This window comes from Mesoplodon bidens (genome assembly GCF_964165515.1).
Source record: "Mesoplodon bidens genome assembly, chromosome: 1".
NCBI classification, from domain to species: Eukaryota; Metazoa; Chordata; class Mammalia; order Artiodactyla; family Ziphiidae; genus Mesoplodon; species Mesoplodon bidens.
This window is the reverse complement of record NC_138176.1, coordinates 220,877,281-220,901,904: the sequence shown is the minus strand read 5'-3', so window position 1 is coordinate 220,901,904 and position 24,624 is coordinate 220,877,281. Positions and strand designations below refer to the sequence as shown.

Sequence of the window (24,624 nt, the reverse complement as noted above, 5' to 3'; positions counted from 1 at the left end):
GGTCGGGGAACTAAGGTCCCACATGTCATGTGGCATTACCAAATAAAAAAAAAATTAATTAAAGAATAAAAAAAAAATGACCAAGTCACAATATATGAGAAAGATACATACATACAACCTACAATAATACAGGACATATAGTTAAAATATATTGCATTTCCACTATGGACTAAGGTTGTGCCTCCACACTTCCAAATTTATTATTTGATCTTTCTCTATTTTGATTTGTAACCAATATATTGCATTGATATTTTTGTATTTAATTTATTTGATTTCCTTTTCAGTTTGAAAATTGAAATGGAAGGAAAACATCTTTTTTTTTTTAGATTTCTCCTCCCCTCGCTCAGCTACTTTGGAGTTGTATCACTGAGTATTTTCTATTCCTTAACACATCCTTAGGCTACTGGATATTTGCATTTTTGGTTTGTAAGCTGAAAATCCTCTTCTTGCTCTAACCTTAAATGGTTAAATAGAAGTGGTTTTGAGTTTTCATTTAGTTATATTGATAATATTAATGCCTTAACTTTCATATTCAAGTTCAATTCTTCAGGCTTCTTGTCCATAGGATATGTGTTTGGAGTAGGATTAAACTTACATTAAACCTTGCATGCTGTAGCTACACTCTGTTCTTTAACAGGGACATGTGTGCTTAAGGCAGCTGATAAGGTTGTACTTTCATCTGAAACCATAAAATGCAGCGACATTTGCCATCTAGGAAAGAGAAAAATTAAACACACAACTTTGGCCTCCTTAGGACCCAGTCCAAAATCCGCTATCAGCCTTTTTCTACTTTGACACAGAGATTAAAGATCCTTCACAAAAAAGGGGTGACGCATCCCATGGACACACCAAGTGTTACGTGGAGTATGTGGAAAGCCAGTGTACGTATTCTTCCAGGTTGGGGATCCTGGGTTCAGATCTCAGCTCCACCTCTTACCAGCTGTGTGAGAACAGGCTGATTCCTTAAGCGTCTTGAGCATTGATTTTTCTCATCGGTACAATAAGGATAACAATGAGACCAACCTTAATGTGTTGCTTTGAGGATTAAATGATATAAGTAAAGGACTTAGCCATGGTGCCTGGAACAACATAAGTGCTAAGTAAATCTTAACTGGTTGTATGTATAATTCCTCTTTCAGCTACATCTAAATCCACAGGTTTCTCCCCCATTAAAGAAAGTACATGGATATTCAAATAATTGACAGTAATATTATTGTGGAGATGACCTGTTTTATTTATTTAAAAAATAAAATGTTTGCCAGCTGTGTTACTTATTATTCTTGTTAACAAATTGTCAGCATTGCCAATCATTCAGACATACTTTCATAGGAAAATATTAACAAGGTACGTCCCAAACCCATGTTGGTGTGCCCTACCTGGGGAAAAATAATTAAAGAAACCAACAGGCAGAAATCTTCATCATATAAAAACATACAGCTCTGCTTAATCAAATAGATAGTATTTCTGGGTCCAGGAGAAAAATATTTGTGATGAGTGTTGCCTTCAAATGTTAAATCTGCCATCAACTATTGCAAATTTTATAATGTGCTAAAACCCAAGGTCAAGAGAAAGGCAAACTGGAAGAGTTATATTTTCTGTTAACACAGAATTCAATAGATTAGGAAGCAGAGAGAGAAGACTGAAATTTTGAAACTGGATGTAGTGACTCAAGAATACTGCAGTGTCTGGGAGCTGATAAGGGCTTTAAGGAAATTTAGAAATCTTTAAAGGAATGGATGATATGATCAAGGCTTGTCCATAATAAAAGAGAACTAGAATAATTGAGAATACCAGTGGATTCCAATTCAGTGACGGGAACTACAGAATCCCTAGGGGCTTACTTGAATAATATTTGGAAATGACTGTGACTTGAATTTAAAAAGAAACATATTAAATACTTTAAAAATACTGTATAGGTGTGGTGCATAGCCCATCATATAATATTAGAAGTAAATGAACATTAACATTTTTAGTATTTTAGAAGTTAGTTTAGAAGGTCTAAATTTTCACAGTCTAGAATATTTTATAAAGTTTAAATTTTTTAACAATGGTGATTTTCTTTTAGTTTATTCATTCCCTCCTTTATTCAATAAATAAATATGGAGCACTGAGTTCAGCAATTTACAAGGGCAAAAAGAGAGAATTCTCCCATTTGCCCAAGCAGTGGTAGTGTTTTCCCTCAAGGTGTTTTCATATGTGCCCATACTTTATAATAATTTGTAGAAGAAAATTTTTTTGATTTAAAGATTCACCATCACCTAATACAGTCATGGGGTAGCTCCACACTTGAATGCCTGTTCTTTTACTTCGCCGGGAAAAGTTGAAAGAACAGTTATTAGAGGGGCTTATTCTAGGACCAATGAAAGCTGACCTGAAAGGATTTAATTAAAATTTACATAACTGGTGCTCAGATTTTTGATATCCAGCAACCCATCAGCAGTAAAGACCTAGGAGGAGACCCGAGAGGAATAAGGCAAGAGAAGGGAGTTGGCGGGCTCTGAATTCCACCATTCTCTCTCCATCTAGGTCCTGGGGTAAGCATTTGGGTTACCCCGGTAAAGCCTCCTTTAAATTTATGCAATCAAGGATGCTTCTTCTTCATGGCTGGTGAATATAGGAAAATTTAAATTGGAACAAATCGAGATTGTAGCAGATAAATTTGTCTTTGGTGAGATAAATCAGAACCCTTGGATTTTCTTCCTTGATCTTGTACAGTAGTGTCATGTAACTAATGGTTAAGGGTTTGGGCTTTGGAGTCACACTTGGGCTTGGGATAGACTGTCACTTACCAGTTGCGTGACCTTGAATTCATTGTTCAACCTCCCTGAGCCTGATACGTCTTTTTTTGTAAAATGGGAATGGTAACAATAGTATCTAACCATAGTGCCGTTATACGTTTCAATATAATATGTGTACATGCATAATAGAGTGCCTGGCACAATGGTAAATCCTCTGTACCTGTAGCCTATGGTTTTAATTATGCATTATCTCCTTAATATACTTTTTAAAATTAATTTTTATTGGAGTATGGTTGTTTTACAATGTTGTGTTAGCCTCCACTGCACAACAAAATGAATCAGCCATACATATACAGATATCCCCTCCCTTCTGAATGTCCCTCCCATTTAGGTTACCACAGTGCATTAGGTAGAGTTCCCTGTGCTGTACAGTGTGTTCCCATCAGTTGTCTATTTTATATATAGTATCAATAATGTATATGTGTCAATCCCAGTCTCCCAATTCCTCCCTCCCCAGCCCTTTCCCCCTTGGTATCCATACATTTGTTCTCTATGTCTTTGTTTCTATTTCTGCTTTGCAAATAAAATCATCTATACCATTTTTCTAGATTCCACATATATGCGTTTTTATACGATACTTGCTTTTCTCTTTCTGACTTAGTTCAGTCTGTATGACACTCCCTAGGTCCATCCATGTCTCTACAAATGACCCAATTTCATTCCTTTTTATGGCTGAGTAATATTCCATTGTATATATGTACCACATCTTCTTTATCCATTCGTCTGTTGATGGGCAATTAGGTTGCTTCCATGTCCTGGCTATTGTAAATAGTGCTGCAATGAACATTGGGGTGCATGTGTTTTTTTGAATTATGGTTTTCTCAGGGTATATGACCAGTAGTGGGATTGCTGGGTCATATGGTAGTTCTATTTTTAGTTTTTTAAGGAACCTCCATACTGTTTTCCAGAGTGGCTGTATCAATTTACATTCCCACCAACAGTGCAAGAGGGTTCCCTTTTCTCCACACTTTCTCCAGCATTTATTGTTTGTAGAATTTTTGATGATGACCATTCTGACCAGTGTGAGGTGGTACCTCATTGTAGTTTTGATTTGCATTTCTCTAATGATTAATTATGTTGAGCATTCTTTCATGTGTTTGTTGTCCATCTATATGTCTTCTTTGGAGAAATGTCTATTTAGGTCTTCTGCCCATTTTTTGATTGGTTTGTTTGTTTTTTTGATATTGAGCTGTATGAGCTGCTTGTATATTTTGGAGATTAATCCTTTGTCAGTTGCTTCGTTTGCAAATATTTTCTCCCATTCTGAAGGTTGTCTAAATGGAATCCAAATTGGCAAAGAAGAAGTAAAACTGTCACTGTTTGCAGATGACATGATGCTATACATAGAATATCCTAAAGATGCCACCAGAAAACTACTAGAGCTAATTGATGAATTTGGTAAAGTTGCAGGATACAAAATTAATACACAGAAATCTCTTGCATTCCTATACACTAACAATGAAAGATCAGAAAGAGAAATTAAGGAAACAATCTCATTTACCATTACATCAAAAAGAATAAAATACCTAGGAATAAACCTACCTAAGGAGGCAAAAGACCTGTATGCAGAAGATTATAAGATACTGATGAAAGAAATCAAAGATGACACAAACAGGTGGAGAGATATATTATGTACTTGGATTGGAAGAATCAATATTGTGAAAATGACTATACTACCCAAAGCAATCTACAGATTCAGTGCAATCTATATCAAATTACCAGTGGCATTTTTCACAGAACTAGAACAAAAAATTTTACAGTTTGTATGGAAACACAAAAGACCTCAAATAGCAAAAGCAATCTTGAGGAAAAAAAAAAAAAAAAAAAAAGGAGCTGGAGGAATCAGGCCTCCCTGACTTCAGACTATACTACAAAGCTACAGTAATCCAGACAGTATGGTACTGGCACAAAAACATAAATATAGATCAGTGGAACAGGATAGAAAGCCCAGAGATAAACCAACACACCTATGGTCACCTAATGTATGACAAAGGAGGTCAGAATATACAATGGCGCAAAGACAGCCTCTTCAATGAGTGGTGCTGGGGAAAACTGGACAGCTACATGTAAAAGAATGAAATTAGAACACTCCCTAACACCATACACAAAAATAAATTCAAAATGGATTAAAGACCTAAATGTAAGACCAGACACTATAAAACTCTTAGAGGAAAACATAGGCTGAGCACTCTTTGACATAAATCACAGCAACATCTTTTTTGACCCACCTCCTAGAATAATGAAAATTAAAACAAAAATAAACAAATGGAACCTAATTAAACTTAAATCCTTAATATACTTTTAAGAAACTCTGATATTGTTTTGCATAATGGAGATATGCTGCCCAAATTGGGTGAATCTCATTGGCCAGAACTATGTTTCAGGGCAAGGCCCTAACAGCAGTGGAAGTTGGGAAGGGAAGTGCATGATTTTTAACAAGGCACAGTGCTACCCTAAAGAAAAAATTTGTCACTCTGTTGGATATTGAGTAAGTAGTCAGCAGTGTCTGCCACAAAGACATAAGAATGACACAGCTCCCAGGCCTAATGGTCTTCTAACAAAGATTTATAAATGTTCTCAACATTGGGACATTCTGAGGGCATTTGCTAAGACTTTAAATCTTACCATCATCATTCAGAAGAGAAGTGGTTACTGGTCTATGTAAGTGGCAAGATAATAACCAAAGCCCCGTAGATGCCACTCCTGAATCAATATTGTCAGTTTGCTTCCCTGTTGCAATGTAAAATTTGGTTGCCGTTTAGTTCACCAATCATGATCTTGGTGATGTGACTGTCTCATTTATTCGGTAAGCGTTTATGGAAGGTCCACTGATCTTGGAAATACACGTAGAGGGAAAATATAGAAGCAACATCCAAATTCCCAATGGATTTCTTGTTAAGTTGAAGTTATACAAAGATGACAGACATGTATTGGCTAAATTCTGCCAGTGACTCTCTCTGTTTGGATGCTTAGAGAAGTTCCCTAAGATGCTCATGTGATCAGCCTCACTGGAATTAGGGGTACCAAGTCCTAGCCATTTTCCATTACCAGAGGAATCCAGGTTCTGTTTACTTCTATTGATTTTAAATGAAAAAAAACAGGTGTAGAAAACACTTATGGTTCTTTACCAAATTAAAAGTCCATTAGTAAGGACTCGTTGAGGCTAACTCTTGCCCGGAATTATGCAAAAAATGCCATAAGACTTTTCGAAGTTGATCCCAGGATGTTTACTAATAACCAATTCCACAAACCCATGTTGGTTGCAGACATTGGCGTAAGTCTTACGGTTGAGAGGAGCTTGAGTGAGACTGTGGGGCAGTTACTTCCATTCTCTGGACCTTGGTTTCCTTATATGTACTGAATAAGAAGAGAACATTGAACAAGATAATTGTTAAGGTTCCTCCCTGAAGTGAGGTTTGGGGCAGGATGGAGCTGTAGTTACTCTGGAGACCTTGATTCTGTTACTCAACCCTGTGTAAGTTTTAAGTTGTGGGGTGCATTGCGGTGAGAGAGGTCCTCGAATTTTATACCTTGGTTTCATCTTCATGGAAAGGAAGCAGTTAGGGTTAAAGAAAGATGAGTCCTCTCCTGGATCCAGTGTTCTGTCCAGTAGAGTTTAATAGAGTTCCCTCCCAAATTCCACCAGATGGATTTATGTCATGAAAATTTTTGGAGAAATACTTCTTGGACCTATGCATGGACTTTCATGCTTAAGTTTGTTAAGCATTAAAGTTTGAAATGAGGCCAAAAAAGATCAAGGCTGTGAACTCTTATGCCTAAAAATCTCTACCCACTCTTTTTAATTGAGCACAGATTGACTCTTACTAAATTCTGCTATCTTAGCTGTTCCTTGATCTGACATCTTAACCAGCAGAAAATCCTATATTTTGGCAGAGTGTTTGGAATGGTCTTTAAAGGGGAATTTGGTTGTGCTAAGACCTGCAGAGAGGTGGTCATAGGGAACCTAATAGTTGTGTTAGGACCTGCCATATTACCCTAAGTTGAAGTGACCCTTAAAAAGAAAAGGAGTTTGTAAAGGATATAGAACCGCAAACACTAGAGCAAAGATATTAACCCCCAAAGAGTCTTAAACCACAGCTGACTCCTTAACTCACAAGCAGCCCTCAGAGGGCGGCAGCTTGTCTTAAGCCCCTGAAACCAAAGGATAGAGCCAGCAGGGAAAGGACTAACCAGAAAAATCACATTCCCTGCCTGGAAATGATTGGATAGGTTTTAACCCTATAGAAGAGTACTGACTCTAAATGCCGAGGGTTTCAGAAGTTCATTTGCGATATGCCTCGAAACTCTCCAGGCTTGATGATGAAAGAAAGAAAGACTCAAAATACCATCTGTCATAATGGAAAACCCATGTGGCCCCAGACCCTCTTCCTCATTGAGCAGCTGATGCAGATTTAGTCAATCTGGACAGTTATTTATGTGTTGAGGTCACATTTTGGCCAATCTTTTGCTTATGGCTTTAACCAAATAAAGCCTTCTCTCTCCACATTTCTCTTGCCAAAGTCAGGTTGAGAGATGATTCTTTGAGAGGATTATTTTGGCAGGAGATACAGGGATCTTCTCACACAGCAAAACACAGCGACAAAGCCAGATGATACACCAGTCAGGGAGCTAAAAGATGTTAAAACTGGAAGAAGCAAATTAAAGTCCTTTCCTTTGCCCCTCATTTTGTTTGTTTGTTTAACAAAAATGTTCCCCAAATGTCAATGAAAGGCCCAAGGGAACTTTCTATAGTAATAACTAGTTTACCTCAGAGGAGCTTGGCTTTTAGGATTTTCCCATTTGATCTTCCTCTTGTTCCTTCTTTATTCTACTTCATGACATATTACAGTTTCTAATTTCTCTGTGGCTGGAAATACTCTAGGCTGACACCTTCAAGAAGAGAGACGGAAAGAAATCCTAGTGTCTGTGAATTGTTGCTAAATCTACACATGTCCACTTGTAACCAAGAAATTAAACTCAGGGCCAAAACACAAGAGGAGAAAGAAAAGTCCCTTCCTTGTTTGTGGTCACCTTTGGCAGTGATCCCATATGGCTTGGAGGAGCTTCAGTGAGACCCATGGTCTGCTCTCTCCTCTCCCAGCGTCACTAGCCAGGTTACCTGGGCAATCAATTCAGTCCTCTGGGTCTCGGTTTCCTTATATGTAGGAAGAGAACATTGAACAAGACGATCCTTCAGGTTCCTCCCTGAACTCAGGTTTGGGGCAGGAGGGAGCCTTAGTGACTCTGGAAACCTTGATTCTGTTATTCAACCCTGTACAAGTTGTGGGGTGCACTGAGGTGGAAGAGGTCCTGGAATTTTATACCTGGGTTTCATCCTTATGGAAATGAAGGAGTTGGATTCAAAAGAAGTTGAGTCCTCTACTGGATCCAATGTTCTGTCATGTAGAGTTTGATGGAGCTCCCTCCGCAAAGTACCAGATGGGTTTCTTTCATGGAAGTTCTTGGAGGAATACTTGATGGATAGGCTTCATCTTCCCAGGATCTGTGCATGAAATGAGACCTTTCCCCTTGGATGACTAGGTCACAAGAGGAGTTTGGCATCCTGTCTCTTGGCTATTGGGCCTCACCGTTATGAATGAGGGGCCTCAGTTCACCAAAAAGGGGAGGAGCTAAGAGCCTTGCATTGGGACCACTAAGATGAGGTGACTTTCCAAATGCCCTGTTCCCATATTCCCGACTGTACTGTAGGCGATAAAAGTGCTTGCTCCTGGGGCTTCCCTGGTGGCGCAGTGGTTGAGAGTCCGCCTGCCAATGCAGGGGACGTGGGTTCGTGCCCTGGTCCAGGAAGATCCCACATGCCGCGGAGCAGCTGGGCCCGTAAGCCATGGCCGCTGAGCCTGCGCGTCCGGAGCCTGTGCTCTGCAATGGGAGGGACCACAACAGTGAGAGGTCCTCGTACCAGCAAAAAAAAAAAAAAAAAAAGTGCTTGCTCCTGCACGCCTATTTACTTCATTTAAAACAAAATTTATTTAAGGAAGAGGCAAAGACCCAAATGGCATTCAAAGCAAAGACCGTGAGTGGAAAAGTAGAGAGAAAAACATCTAATGAAATAGTACCAAGTAGCCAGGAACTTATGGGAACAATTTATGGTTATCTCAGGAATCAGTGTATAAGAGGATAAAGGGAAATAAAATGCTTTGTAGGAGACAGAATCCTCTGAGACACTGTATAAAAAATATATAATCATTAAATAAGTATTTTGCTATAAAAGAAATGAAGAAAATCATTTGCATCTTTTTAAGATAATGAAACAAATATTAAAGGATATGGGAATAAAGATGAAGAAGAGCGAATTTTAAAAAATAATACCTATATTCCAGAATTTTTCGTGACTTTGGACTGATTGAAAAGGAGTTAGTGTTATGTGAATTTTTCTGTGATGTGTTATGCTTCAATAAGAAGTTTTTAAAAAGCATATTCCTTAATAATTTAAAAGAAACTTTTTAAGTTTTTTGAGCAGAAGAAAAGAAGACAATTAAGATGGAAATGAGCTCAGATGTCTGTAAACTTATTGCTGTTGACAGTGAACATGGAGAGTTCTTCACAGGGTGCAGGTGTTTTGGAATAAAGCTTGTCAAAGGCCAGACCTAACTTCCAAAGTCCCAAGACCAAGAGTAACCATAGGAGGGGTTTCAATTAAGAACGTCATAAGTTAGAGAAAACCCAACTAACAGTGGCTGAAACAAACAGGGGGTTATTTTCCTCACATAAGAAGTAAGTCCAGAGTGGTAGTTCGTGCCATTTTTTCAGCTACTGGAAGATGCCATCAAGGACCCAGACTTTTCCCATCTTTCCCTTCCTCCATCCTTGGCAGGTTGGTTTTCATCCTCAGGTCTCATATGCACAAAATGGCTTCCATAATCCCAGGCATTTCCTCTGTGATCAAGGCAAGAAAAAGAGAGAAGAGGGCCAACACCAAGCCTACCTTTCTCTTTGTCAGGAAAGCAAAAGCCTTCTCATTGGCCAGAATTTTAGCACATGACCACCCCAGCTGCCGGTACAGTGGGAATAGACAGGGGAGAAGGAAAGTTGAGAATAACTATTGGGTTAACGAAAAAACAGCATCTGCCACAGAATTTGTCTTGAAGAGAATAATCCTGTGGCTTGTTATTGGGAAAAAGTAAGGACAGAGGACCTCTGGGATATGGCTCAGGACTGCAAACATTTCCACTAATAACATCATTAAATCTCGGCTCTTGGGTTGAGTTAAGACACCATTCAAAAGACAAGTAGCCTTATTTTTCACCCTGAATTGGCCACTAGCCTTAACTAATGGTATTTCCAGGGCTCAGTCTTTCCCACTATAAAATAAGAATAATGTTCATTCCCTGCCTCACTTGGATCCTTTCATTCAGTCATTCATTTCTTCAACAACTATCTACTACCCACCTGCTATGTATCAGGCACTGTGCCCATGCCGAGGATGCACAAATAAATCCTGCAGAACCCCCTCCTTCTATGACTCACCTTCGAACAGGGAGAGGAGGCCAGTGAACATCGTTACTGAGCACCGCCGCATGTTGGACTTGCTGGGTACTCTGTATTAAAAAGATGCATATAGGGCTTCCCTGGTGGCGCAGTGGTTGAGAGTCCGCCTGCCAATGCAGGAGACACAGGTTCGTGCCCCGGTCCGGGAAGATCCCACATGCCGCGGAGTGGCTGGGCCCGTGAGACATGGCCGCTGAGCCTGCGCATCCGGTGCCTGTGCTCCGCAACGGGAGAGGCCACAACAGTGAGAGGCCTGTGTACCGCAAAAAAAAAAAAAAAAAAAAAAAAAAAAACATATAATATAGAAGATATGTAAATAAATAATATAACAGGTAAAGTGGTGCGATAGAGTATTCATAAAAGTGCTTTGGGACAGAGAAGGGGAAATGACTCATTACCTGGGGAACTGGGGAAGGCTTTACCGAGCAGATGCAGTCTGAGATAGCGCTTGAAAATGAGCTGGAGCTTGTGCGCAGAAAGAGGTGCCAAGGCGGGGAGTAGCTGCTGGCGGGGGGGCATAGTTGGTTCAAAAGCACTGATGTCTCCAAAGGCACTAGCTTGTTCCCGAAAAGGCAAGTCGCTCACTCCGCGGAGCCCTTGGATGGTGGGAGGTGAAGTGGGGAGCTGAAGGGGGGAGACAGTAGGAGGAGAGTATGAGGGACCTCAGGATCCATGCACAGGAGTTTGGCCTGGGGAAGCCATTGGAACACAGGACGAGACATAACCTGATCTGGACCTCGGAAAGATCATTCTGGAACCCGTGAGGAGGGGCTGTTGGAATGGAGAGAGGGGCTGTTGGAATGGTACCCATGAAGCTCTTTAGGAGGCTTTTGCAACAGTCCTGGTGAGTGATGATGACTCAGTTACGGCAGGGGAATTCCAGAAAGATCTTTGAGGTCTTTGTGGTTTTTTGTTGTTGTTTTTACTTTTTGGTTTCCCAAGTTTATCAAAAATCAAAGAACGGGAAAACTTTACATTAAAATATGGCAATTTTAGCTTTCACAGTGTCCACACACACACAAATCAAATCGTGATATCTTTTTGTTAAACCTGTAGCATGTGACCGCAGAGGTAACCAGGCCAATTCATTCGGTTCCTCCGAGAAGGAGATGGCGCACAGTACCTGTGACTATGAATTGAGCTTTAAGATGCGCACCCTGGGGACACTCGCCACTGTTCGCGCAGTCATTTGCTTAATGTAGGGTTAGTCTGTATTGCTAACGCGTAGAGATTAGTACAGACCTACGCATCCGTTTTTATAAACATTTATCAATAGGTTCACAATTTAAATAGTTTTCAATATTTTTGGCAACTTTCGATCCTCAAGAGCTGCAGACAGAGTGCGCTGCTGTCTTCCAGAATGCTTCCTGAAGAGCCGGTGTCCCAGCTGGCAGCTCTCCACGGTGATGGGGCCAGTCCAGCTTCCAGAAGGCAGGCTGTGGTCGTTCTAAAGCCTGGCCTTGCTGGGTGTACATCACATTCAGATATCACTCTGGAACCAGATGGACAGCTTTTGGTGGTACATACACAGAGACAGGAAGAATCAAAAAATTCTGTGTTTTTCTCCCATGGCATGTGGCTGACACCATCTCCAGGAAATGTGGGAGAACGTAGCATCTGCTGAGCTCCATTTCAGCTCCGGGAAAAGAAGAGCAGGCCTTTTACTTTAGTACTTGTTTAGGCAAAGTAATAATTCCCCTCTCGCCCCTGCACCTCCACCTCCAGCCTCACCCCGCTGTGATTTCAAGGTCGTGTTCTGGGATGAGGCTCCTATGGCCGGGTTGCCTTGCTCCTGCGTGTGAAATGACAACGGGCGGCCGTAGCAAATGCAGACAGCAAGCGGGATGAGGCTTGGGGTCCAGGCCCCAGGGGTGTGGCTGACCAAGCCTGGCCGCCCCCGTGGTGCCTCTCCTGCTTCCGTGGCTGCAGGTGGGCCTTCTGCTTGCCCGCAGCACAGCCTTCATAGTTCTAACCATTTTCTAGGCCAATGGAGGGAATTGGACTTTTCATGATGATTCAATGTCTCAGGCGTGTGACTAATATTATTAAGAGATGTCTTTCTTTTTAATTGCATCTACTTGTTCAGTCTGTGACCCAATTAGTTCATTCTTGTTGTGAATGTATTGGAAGACCCTGTACCCTCTTGATCTCTCCTTATAATTATTACTATCATCCACCTTTGAAGCACTGTTTTGATTACACACTTCAAAGGAGCTGCTAAAATACCCTCTTGCGCCATGCGGTGGAAATGCCCATGGCTTGGACTCAAGGGCGGTCGTCTGAGAGTGGTTCCTGTCCACACATCTCAGAGCCCTGTACCTCCCTTTTCACCTTCCTTCCCCCAAAATTCCGCCCCTTCCCCTGAAGAGGTTTGTAGTCACACATTCCTACTCTAATAAGAAGACTAGCTCTTCTCTCTGAGGCCCAAAAAGCTACGTTTAACAAACACAGGTAAATCAATACATGTGCCTTATCAGTGTTAGGATTGCTGGCAGGTGCCTCACTGCAAACATTGTTGCAATTTCACCATCAATCCCCCCGCCCTGTTCCAAACATACATTCGTATTTACTTCTTTCCTGAGATCACACTATGTGGCAAGTCTGCATTCAAATGAAAATTGATCCAGTTGACTCACCCAGATCCAGGTGGAAGCCTGTATTTGTATATGGGAAGCAGTTTTAACCAAATTGTGTGAAATCAAGTTCTTTGTTCTGATGCCGTCTCTGCCCAGTGGTCTGAATGTTTTCATCTGCTTGGTTTCTATGAAAAATTCTTTCCATGTGGTATCCAGTTCGATAAAGCACTACTGTGCTGTAGGAACATTCACAAGAATTTACTGAGGTAAAGGACAAGATATGGACTCAGTAAATTATTTGTCTTGCTCTTCGGATTTGAGGCCAAAAGCCCTATTAGTGGCCCAGACAAGTGTCCTCGTGGAAGTGTCCCCTTCCCTCTTTTTGCTACTCTGTCATCTCTCTCATCTTACTGTAGAAGGAATGTTTGTAGAATCCATTACAGTTCAGTGAGAAGAAATATGGATGAGAAAATTAAAGGTAACTCAGTGAATGATGACAAGAAAATAAAAACTTTTTAAGATGACAGGAGAAGGTATTAACGCCCACTGAGGTCATTCATGGCTGTGAATTAGGTACAGGAGACCTTGTGGTTCTCGTCATTTTCCCTAATATGATAAGACTTTGGGGGAAATTCTGGTTGTGTACTCTTGCATTAGGGAGTTTTATGTGGAGTAGTGTCTGAGTCCGTTCAGGCGGCTGTAACCAAATACCACAGACTGGGTAGCTTATAAACAACAAAAATGTATTGCCCACAGTTCTAGAGGCTGGAAGCCCTAGATCAGAGTGCCAGCATGGTCAGGTGAGGACCCTCTTCCAGGACACAAACCGCCTACATCTTGCTGTGTCCTCACGTGGCAAAGGGGCTAGGGAGCCCTATGAGGCCTCTTTTTTAAGGGCACTAATTCCACTCATGAGGATCCACCCTCATGACCTAATTACCTCACAGAGACCCGACCTCTAAAAACCACAGCCTTGAGCACTAGGGTCTCGATATATGAATTCAGGGGGATACACACATTCAGACCATAGCCAGCAGTATGCAGTTGTCACCCCTGAGTCTGTGTAACATTAAGTTCCTCATTAAGGATTCTGCACAACCCAGAATATAGGGCAAAGCCTGTTTTCATAAAGGGCAGTGAAAGTGTATTTCCTTTCAAGAGTTGGAACCATCTATTTTTACATCAGAATCTGAGCTTTGGCCCTCTTGATTTACTGTCTGGTGGCGAGAGTCTGCATTTATGGAATTTTAACATGCAACTCAGCCATTCACTCATTCAGCACCTATTTATGGAGTGCCAACTGTATACTGAGCACAGTGCTAAACCAAGCTGTCAACCTGCTGGAGGGTTAGGTCCACTAACCTTTAGTGAGGAAGGAGAGAAACCATGGGAGACTTGACTAAAATTGGAATCCATGTGCCACCACAGCTTTCAAGAAAGGCCTTCTTAGAGACAGGAGCTGAGCGTGAAGACCAGAGGTTACTTGGACTTAGCGATACTTGCAGTTTACCAGCCACATTCTTTAGGAGGAAGTCTTTGCTTAAGTCCTGAATGTTGACTGAACTGAAATGTGTTCACGTTGCCTTGTTTAGTCCTCATGCTGCTTTGTTCTTTTGGCCCAGAAACAGAAAAGATAGTCCTCGAGGCAGGAAATGGGTTGCCCTCTTGGAAATTCAACGACCAGCTTTTTCCCTGTGACGTGTGTGGGAAAGTATTTGGCCGACAGCAGACATTGTCCCGACATCTGTCTCTGCACACAGGTGAGTCAGGGTCTCCCTGCCAGGCCTTCCCCCGCTGGACCGCCAGCTTCTCCATGATCAGGAAGCTGTGTCTCTAAGAGAATTAAACCAGGAAGTGGTAGAAATGTTTTTAGCCGGACCTTTTCAAGCCATTTTACCTGTCATGTTCAAATAAGGCTCTGGAAAGGGTTTTTTATTTGTATTGAAAGGATCCATTGAGTTCGAGGAGGATTGATGAGAAAAGATAGACATTTTTAGGTGTGTTCAGGTAACATTGCTCAACCCTAAGGAGTTTACTATTGTCACCTTGAGGGTGCAGGGCATGGGGCTGCACCCCATCTTATTGGATTCATCTCATTGCGGTAGGTGGAAGCACAGGGGAAGAGAACACCTTGGTGGAGAAACAGTCTCTGTCTTTATTTACATATAATAATGGAGAAATATGGTTGATTCTGAGTGTTGGGAGGCGGAAACCCGAATAAATAGTAACTTAATCAGTGCAGCAATAATAAGCAAGGACAATAAGAAGTGAGGTAAAATCAATAGCAAACAAAAAGCAAGATGGAAAATAAAAAATGCACTATTTCAATTTTTACACTGTAGATCAGCCTTGTTAAAAATTCAAATGTGTCTGATTTACAGGAAACACAAAACAAAATGGTAAAGAAAATAAAAGTTTTGTATCTCACACAAAAGTTAAAAAGGCAAGATAGTATTAGTATGGCAAGAGTAATTTCTCTTTTATATATATATAGTTTAAATATTTTTAATCTTAACTATTAAACCACTAAAGACAAAATTTAGTCATATACTTAACCACAAAGAAAACTTTCACATGTTAAAAAAAGTAGAGGTTCTATAAGCCACATTCTTTGAGCATACTTAAATGAAATTTAAAATAACCAAGGATCCATAAAATGTCCTACCTAATTGGATCAAAGGAAAGGATCACAAATTCCAGACATCTAGGAGGAATGAAAGGGGAACATTCATCCTTAACCTAGAACGAATAGCTAGAGCTCTGGTCCACGGGACATTTATAGACTTAAACGTTTTAATTAGAAGGGAAGAAAAACAAAAATAAAGGAACTTGGCATTCATCTTAAAGAATTAGTAGAAGAACAAAATCTAGGAAGAAGACCATAAAATAGATAAATCCCTTTAAGTCTGATTAAGAAAGGAAAAGGAGGCAGATATATTCAAAATTAGCAATGAAAAAGGAAGCCTAGGGCTTCCCTGGTGGCGCAGTGGTTGAGAATCTGCCTGCCAATGCAGGGGACACGGGTTCGAGCCCTGGTCTGGGAAGATCCCACATGCTGTGGAGCAACTAGCCCCGTGAGCCACAATTACTGAGCCTGCGCGTCTGGAGCCTGTGCTCCGCAACAAGAAAGGCCGCGATAGTCGGAGGCCTGCGCACCGCGATGAGGAGTGGCCCCCACTTGCCGCAACTAGAGAAAGCCCTCGCACAGAAACGAAGAGTCAACACAGCCATAAATAAATAAATTAATTAATTAAAAAAAAAGGAAGCCTAATTCTTTTCTTATACAATGTTTAAAGATTACTTTCCATTTACAGTTATTACCAAATATTGGCTGTATTTCCTGTGCTGTACAATATATCCCTGAGCCCATCTTATACCCAGCAGCTTGCACCTCCCCCTCCCCCTCCCCGTATTGCCCCTCCCTGCCCACACTGGTAACCACAGTTTGTTCTCTATATCTGCGAGCCTGCTTCTTTTCTGATATATTCACTAGTTTGTTGTATTTTTTAGAGTCCACATATAAGTGATATCATACAGTATTTGTCTTTCTCTGTCTGACTTATTTCGCTAAGCATAATGCCCACCAGGTCCACCCATGTGGCTGCAAATGGCAAGATTTCATTCTTTTTTATGGCTGAGTAGTATTCCATTGTATATATGTATCACATCTTCTTTATCCATTCACCTGTTGAGGGACATTTAGGTTGGGAAGCCTTATTCTTAATACAGATGCTGTTAAAGAATTATTGGAGAACAAGGGCAACTCTATGGCAAAAAAAAAAAAAAAAAAAACTGAAAACTTTAGAAGACATAGATAATTTAAGCAAAATTTCCAAATTGACCCAAGCTGGGTCGGGGGGAGGTGATGGTACTTAAGTAAATCAGTCGCCAAAGGGGAATTTGTAAAGATGATGGAGATACTATTAATAAAAGCATCAGGTCCAGAAACTTTCCCAGCTGGGTTCTTTTTAACTTGTTGAGACTAGGAAATTCTGATATTATTAAACTTTTCCAAATGATAGAAAAAGATAGAAAGCTCAACAATTCACTTTATGAAGAAATCATAACCTTAATACCAAAACTTAACAACCTCACTTATTAATACAAATGCACAAATTCTAAAGAAAAGACTCTCTTCTATCCGTACTGTAGGGCTCCTTCCCAGCCCCACGAAGCCTGGGCCACCAGCACCTCAGATGCTGGGGACCACCTATAATAATAATGATGCCTTACATTTTGTTGCAGACAAATTGTTTTCCACAGTTTCCCATGAAGTAGATACGACAGGTATTTTCTTTAAGGTGAGCCCACTATTACAAATTCACAGAAGGACAGGAAAGGAAGTTGTTCTTTCTTTCCTCTGCTACCCTCTGTTACCTTGATCTGTACCTAAAAGCAAAGCCTGCTCCTTTAATTTCCTTAATTAGTCAAATGAATTCTGAATGCCACTCTGGAAACAGCCCGGAAACATCGTCAGTTTTATGAAAGGGTTTCTATTAAGAAATCAACTAAAGTTTTTTTATTTTATTTATGTAGCATGAACATTTCCAATTAAGTTATTTCATCTGAGTCCCTTTAATTTCATTAGTGTTTACTTCTTGGCTAACTCAGGCCTGGAGCTTAGGAAAAAAGATGGGGCTTCTCTTACACACCAGTCCTGGGAAGGCTGATCCACATCCCCTTCCTCAGCTCAGCACCCACCCTGGACTGACACATGTCGGGGCTTGGACACACACACACACACACACACACACACACACACGCAATATTCTTGTAGCCTGCATGGAGCTCACGTTATCAGGAAGAGGGGCCTGTAGGTATCCAGGAAAAAGCAGATGGTCCAGTTGCCGCGGAACTTTCTTTCATCTTTGAAAGTCTGAAAGCAGAAGCGACTTGCCATATGAAGACTTTTTAGGTATTTAAAGTTCCAAAGTGTTCCCTTTGTCCCCTCCTATCCGTGATACCCTTAAGTGGTCTCTTGCAAGGTGTTGGGATTTCATCTCTGAGAGTGGTTTGGGTTTTTTCCTGTCCCTCCTCCCACAGAGGAAAGAAAATACAAATGCCACTTGTGCCCCTATGCTGCTAAGTGCCGGGCAAACCTGAACCAGCACCTGACCGTCCATTCGGTGAAGCTGGTGAGTACGGACACCGAGGACATCGTCAGCGCCGTCACCTCTGAAGGCAGTGATGGGAAGAAGCACCCTTATTATTACAGGTGAGCCACCGGTGGAACCTGCTGGTCCAGGCTGCCCAGACTTTCTCGAACACTCCCTGCCCATCTGCTAGGGCACACATGACAAAGTGTCTTTTCTCAGTCACAGGGCTGAGCTTCCTTTTAATATTGGCTTTGCTTGGATTGAACCCTGTGTTGCACTGACTCCTTCCTGGCTTGGGTGGCCCTGGGAGAGTTCATTAAAAGGGTGGAGGTCTTAGAGGAGGCTTTGTGGAGCGGAGTCCAGGGAGTGGCAGGGCTCAGAGGTGATGAGCTGTGAGGTCTGGGCAGCTGGGAAGCTCCCACCTTTGTCACTGAGCACCTCGCTGCTTCCTGGGAATTATCCTAAGGAGAAATGGATCTGAGAACCCTGAGGGAATAGCCCTGGAAGTATTGCACACTTTCCCCTGGCTGTGCTAACCTTTAGTACCTGGAATGGTAGGTTTCTCTTCCATATTCAACCATGAATCAATATTTGGTTTGGGGACTTCCCTGGTGGCGCAGTGGTTGGGAGTCCGCCTGCCGATGCAGGGGACATGGGTTCGTGCCCCGGTCCGGGAAGATCCCACATGCCGCGGAAAGGCTGGGCCCGTGAGCCATGGCCGCTGGGCCTGCGCGTCCGGAGCCTGTGCTCTGCAACGGGAGAGGCCACAGCAGTGAGAGGCCCGCGTACCGCAAAAACAAAAACAAAAAAATTTGGTTTGTTTGCTATAAAATCCCGAGTTTTCAGGCTTGCTGTCGAATCCTGCCCGAGTTTATCAGCGCACCAGCTCTGCTGACATCTTGGCAAGGCTGCCCCGCATCTCTTTGCCCGAAGGAATCAGTTAGGTTAATGTACAGCATCTGGAATCTGTAACTTTTAATTAACTTTATGATTATTTAGCATAGTTATAGCATGAATGGGATTGTTACATTATGCTGGCACTTAGTCTGTCTGGCACAGTGACCACTTCAGAGGTGTCCCAGAAAGTGGAAGAATTTCCTAATGCAAAGCCTTTGGGTGGGAGGAAAACACGTGTCAAGGTCCAGATTTCGGAGTGTACCGCACGCGACTGGGTGGCCTCCATTTAGAAGCTCACTCTTCTCTCATCCCGTACAGCTGTCACGTGTGCGGATTTGAGACGGAGCTCAACGTCCAGTTTGTCAGCCACATGTCACTCCACGTGGACAAGGAGCAGTGGATGTTTTCCATCTGCTGTACGGCCTGCGACTTCGTCACCATGGAGGAGACGGAGATAAAGGCGCACATCGGCACCAAGCACACAGGTGACCCTCCCTGTCTGCCCTCTCACCCGTCTCTCCTCCACCCCCCGCCGCCCCACCTGGCATGGGCGTCGTCATCACCACGTGACACTGACACTTCCTTCCCGAAGGAGGGACTTTCTCAGGGTAGCAGAGCCACATCCCTCTGTATCCACAAGGCCATTGCCTGGCCTGGCTTATGCCTCGCCAATCTGACAGATTCACCGGCTCAGGTGCGGTGGAGAGGCGAGGGCTGTTTGCTTGTCCCTCATCCTGGTCCTCATCATTGTAGGTAACAGTCATGGAGCTTTTATGATGCCCCAGGCTTGCACCTTTGTGCCCCACATCTCATTTAAGTCTTAGAACAACCCTCTGGGGTCAGTACCATCGTGGGCATACCATATAGGTGAGAAACCGAGGCTTAACAGAGGTCAGGTATTCTCTCCAAGGTCTACAACCAGGAAGTGACTCCAGATACTCAGACCAGAACACTTTCATGCTAGAGCCCACTCTCTGTGACCCGGCTGTTCTGACAGCCCCAGGCAACCCCGGGCAGAGGGCTGCCCCTTTCTGTTTTGCGGGGCCAGAGCCCTGTGCACCTCGTTCTGCAGGCTCTTCCACCCTCTCCCCTGAAACTGCAGCCCTGACCCCCTCCAGAATGATGCATGGCAGCTCTGTTCAAGGGCAAAGAAAGCTAGCTTCTCCTGAGACAACTCAGTGGCTCTCTAGCCTGCAGCCAAGACTTTGCCAGCACTTTCCTTTCCTATAAATCTCTGGCCATACTGGTTAACGTCATCCATTTCATGATGTTAACTTTTGGACTTCACCACGCAATCGTCCTCTCCCAAGTAATGGTGACAAATGACACCAGCGCGGCGTCATTAAGTGACAAGGAAGAGGAGCTCCCCCTGCGTTTTGCCTACAAGTCATGAGCTCACGTTGCTGGCCGCCAGCCCTGGGCGGTGGATCAGCCCCTTGCATCCTCGGCCCTTGAAGGATTCGGGAAGGGGAATTTCCCTGACAGTTGTGCTGACAACGTGCACGGCCGAGAAGTATCTCTCTGTGCTTTACTGGCTGCTTTGGCTCCGTGGTGCTGGCAGCAATAAACGCTTGCTTTTGTCAGTAAGTGGAGCAGCTATGACTCGGAGGTCTGCAGAGAACCGTCATGCCGAGTGAGGACGTGCCGTTCTTACAATCACTTGTCTCACCATAACCATAACCGTGTTAGCGCTGTGGGCAGCGGGTGAGCTGGGAAACCCACACTGAGACAAATGAAATTCAGCATCTCTGGAGTGGCCAGTGGAGGGAAAGGCCAGCCTCTCTTCCATTTCCCCTGGCTTTCAGATTGTTTTTTTCTCTTGTCTGTTACACTTCCTTTCTTCTAACCCTCTCCACACCAAAGTATGCCTAGACCCAGTTGAGAACTTTTCTCCTCCCTCCCCTATCCACAGCTCTCTCCACCCCACCTCAAGGAAACTATAGAAACCATATGGCTGGAAAGATGTTGGACTTAGAACCACTTAATTGTCATCACTGGAAACTTCACATTCACAAGCAACCGACGCAAAGTTACTGACCTCCTAATTGCCACAGGGAAGACGGTGAAGATCTTGTTCCCTCTGAGATGGTGGGACCCCTGTTCTAGCTGGGAAGAACATTCTTGCTTAGCACAGAGAGCTCAGAGTGAAATGCATTGAAGAAGTTTCTTTTGTAACACAGTAGAAGCCTTTAGTGCTGCTGCTCTTAAGGAATAAGGTTCTATCCTATTTTATAAGCCAGGGGTGCTAGCAAGGTTTTTGTAAGGGCCAAATAGTAACTGTCTTAGGCTTTCAGGCCATACAGATTCTGTCACTGCTGTTCAACTCTGCCACTGGATGGAAAGTAGCCTGTAGGTGATATGCAAATGAGTGGGCGTGGTAGCAGTAGGCAATATGCAAATGAGTGGGCGTGGCGGCGTTCCACTAAAACTTGCTTTACAAAAACTCAAGGCTAGATTTGGCCCAAGGGTTATAGTTTGCTGACCCCCAGTTATAAGCTTATGGCCCCACAGTTTGGGTTTCTCGTATTTAGCTGCTGCTTTGAGGTGTTAGAATTTAACCCAAAATATGTCAGTCTACATCTGTAATCAGTAAGCTGTGTAATTGCAAAGTTATGATATAAAGCAGTATGTATGCTATATAATATAGATAACAATATATATTCCTGAGAATAAGGAGCTTATGTAAGGCACTGCTGTGTGTCTAGCACCTGGAGCAGTGGCTGCACAGTGTAGGTGGGGAGTAAGCCTTCATCCAGTGAATGAGGATAAGTGTGCAAACACATCTACACACACATGTGCACACCAAGTAAGAAAACTACTGAAACGTGGCCCTTGCCTGACCTTAGGGTCTACTAACTTATGTATATACAGGCATACCTCGTTTTACTGCACTTTGCCTTATTTAGCTTTGCAGGTTTTTTGGTGTTTTTTTTTTTTAACAAATTGAAGTTTTGTGGTAACTCTGCATCGACCAAGTCTAATGGTGCCATTTTTCCAACAGCGTTTGCACACTTCATGTCTCTGTGTCCCATTTTGGCAATTCTTGCGATATTTCCACCCTTTTCATTATTATTATATTTGTTATGGTGATCTCTGATCAGTGATCTTTCATGTTACTATTGCAAAGAGATCAGGAGTTGCTGAAGGCTCAAATGATGGTTAGTATTTTTTAGCAATAAAGTCTTTTTAAATTAAGGTTATGTACATTGTTTTTTTAGACATAGTTCTGTTGCACACTTAATACACTACAGTATACTGTAAACATAACTTTTATATGCACTGGGACACCAAAAACATTATGTGACTTGTATTATTGCAATATTTGCTCTATTGGTGTGGTCTGGAACCGGACCATCCATGTCTCTGAGGTTTGCCTGTACTCTATGTGGAAGAAGTTACGTGGGATAGAGGAGAGCACACGTTGAATTCTAGATCCTGGCTCTAGACCCCATGTTACTGTAAGTAGCTCTGGGAATGTAAGAACTCATTTAACTTCTCTGGGCCTCCATCTGTTCCCTGAGTTTTTTTTAATGAGTAGGAGATGCCAGACAGGCCTGAGATTCTCTAATTCTGTGAGCCGTGTTCCCTCATTTGATTTACCTGTCGTAGGACTGGGCATCTTTTATTTCAGTACCCTAGGAGATCTGAAGTGCTTTCTTGTTACCTAGTAAAGTTGTGATCTACAGGATGAGCTTTAATGAATAGCAGATTTTTACTCAGTCTCTCTTAGAATCCACATCCTTCTTCATACTTCCTTACTGGCTACTCTTACCCAAGGCAACCTTGTGAATGAAGTGCTGAGCGGGTATCTGAGGAACTGTCCTCTGTTTAGTGTTTCTTCAGTGACTCTCCCTTACCCTCTTCCTCCACGGCTCCTTGTCCCTGCAGAGAACATCAGCAAGGTAAAATATTCCCTCTGGTGCTTCCTAAGTGCAAATTTTGCTGCAGTCTTTAAATGTTGCAATAATGACATTGAGGAATTTGAATAGCTATTTGGAAAATACAACCATCTGTGTGTCACGTCACATTGACACCAAAATAAGTGCCACATGACTTACCCAATCCCTGTTAACAAATCACCCCTAGAAAGGCTTGAAGCAAATAGAATATTTTTCAAACTTCCAGAGTGAGAAGGATTTGTAAAAGCTTAAGTGACAGAAGAAATCACGAAGGAGAAGAATCAAGAGATTTGACACAGGAAAATTTCTCCTGTTTGCAAAAGCAAAGCAAAAGAGAAGGAAAAGGAAAAGAAAAACCCACAGTCTGAAAAAGTGTGTTTGTAAAAAGGACAAAATGTTAATCTATTTACAACATGGAAAATTCATATAAACTGGTAAGAAACACTTTAGGTCTCCAATTAAAGGATTCACAAAGGACATGAACAGTCAATTCACAATAAAAGAAATAAAAGCTAATGACTTAACGTCAGGAAAAATGTTCAACCTCGCTAGCCGTCAAACTAAAACTCAAAAGTGGCTCCTCTTTCACCTGTTAAGTTAGGAGCACGTCTTATAATGTTACCCACTGTTGCCAGAAGCTGCTGATCCTCCTGTGGCCATGGCCTTGCAAAGTGGTAGAACTTTTGAAAACTAATTAGTACATACCAAGAGCCTTGAAAATGTAATGTGCTGTGACCCAGTAATCCTGCTTCTGGGAATTTATCTGTAGGGGGAAAAAAAAAAAAAAACAGCCAGTGGAATATTAATTTTAACTTAAAATGCAATTTTAAGGAAATATTTAAGTAGAGTAGGATAAGTTTACCCCATGGATATAATAATATCATTTAAAAGTATTAATTCATAATTTTTTTCATAAATGTTTTGAGCACCAACTGTATGCCAGGTATATAAAACAGCCTGGGAAAATACAAAGTGTTAGTTACCATTATTATTATATTTTATGAATATTATATGTTATATTTTATAATGTAATAATATATTCTTCAATAATGCTTTCACCATGAGCCAGGCATTGTTCTCAGTGTTCTGCATATAAAAACCCATTTGAGCCTCACCACAAACATATGAGGCATGTGCTGATATTATTCCCAATTTTTAGATGAGGTAATTGAGGCACAAAGTACATACCTTGTCCCAGGTCATACAGCTACTGAGTGGAACAGATGGCATTCAAGCTCAGGTATTCTGGATCTTAAGTCCTTATTCTTTATTTTTTTATTTCTTTTTTTATCAGAGTATAGTTGATTTACAATGTTGTGTTAGTTTCAGGTGTACAGCAATGTGAATCAGTTATACATATACATATATCCACTCTTTTTTTAGCTTCTTTTCCCATATAGGTCATTACAGAGTATTGAGTGGAGTTCCCTGTGCTATACAGTAGGTTCTCACTAGTTATCTATTTTATATATAGTAGTGTGTATATGTCAATCCCAATCTCCCAATTTATCCCTCCCCCGACTTATCCCCTGGTAACCATAGGTTTGTTTTCTACATCTGTGACTCTACTTCTGTTTTGTAAATAAGTTCATTTGTACCCTTTTTCTTAGATTCCACATATAAGCTGTGTAGATGAGGGATTACAAAGAGCGTGGGCTGGGCTGTTTCCCCATGCCGTAGCCCAGAGCGTTTGCCGTGGCACCTCTGTATTTATACATTTATTAATTTAGGGAGCTCTCCCCAGTGCCGTAAGCCTGAGGGTACTTGAAGCTATTCTTAAAGATGGTAATTAAAATTATCTGTTTTAATTCTAAGAACTCGTTTAAAATAATCACTCATAATATTCTGT

General features: G+C 41.9%; 1 protein-coding gene across 3 annotated transcripts in view; it reads left to right on the top strand.

Annotated features, from left to right (window-relative positions):
• The window catches only part of ZNF827 (zinc finger protein 827), a 181,100-nt gene that overhangs the window by 144,729 nt on the left and 11,747 nt on the right, over positions 1 to 24,624 (top strand). For all 3 annotated transcript variants that reach the window (XM_081246985.1, XM_081246986.1, XM_081246987.1), the window contains exons 9-11: positions 14,506 to 14,643; positions 17,927 to 18,098; positions 19,195 to 19,361. In XM_081246985.1, coding sequence (XP_081103111.1) covers positions 14,506 to 14,643; positions 17,927 to 18,098; positions 19,195 to 19,361 — 477 coding nt within the window. The remainder of the gene's footprint in view (positions 1 to 14,505; positions 14,644 to 17,926; positions 18,099 to 19,194; positions 19,362 to 24,624) is intronic.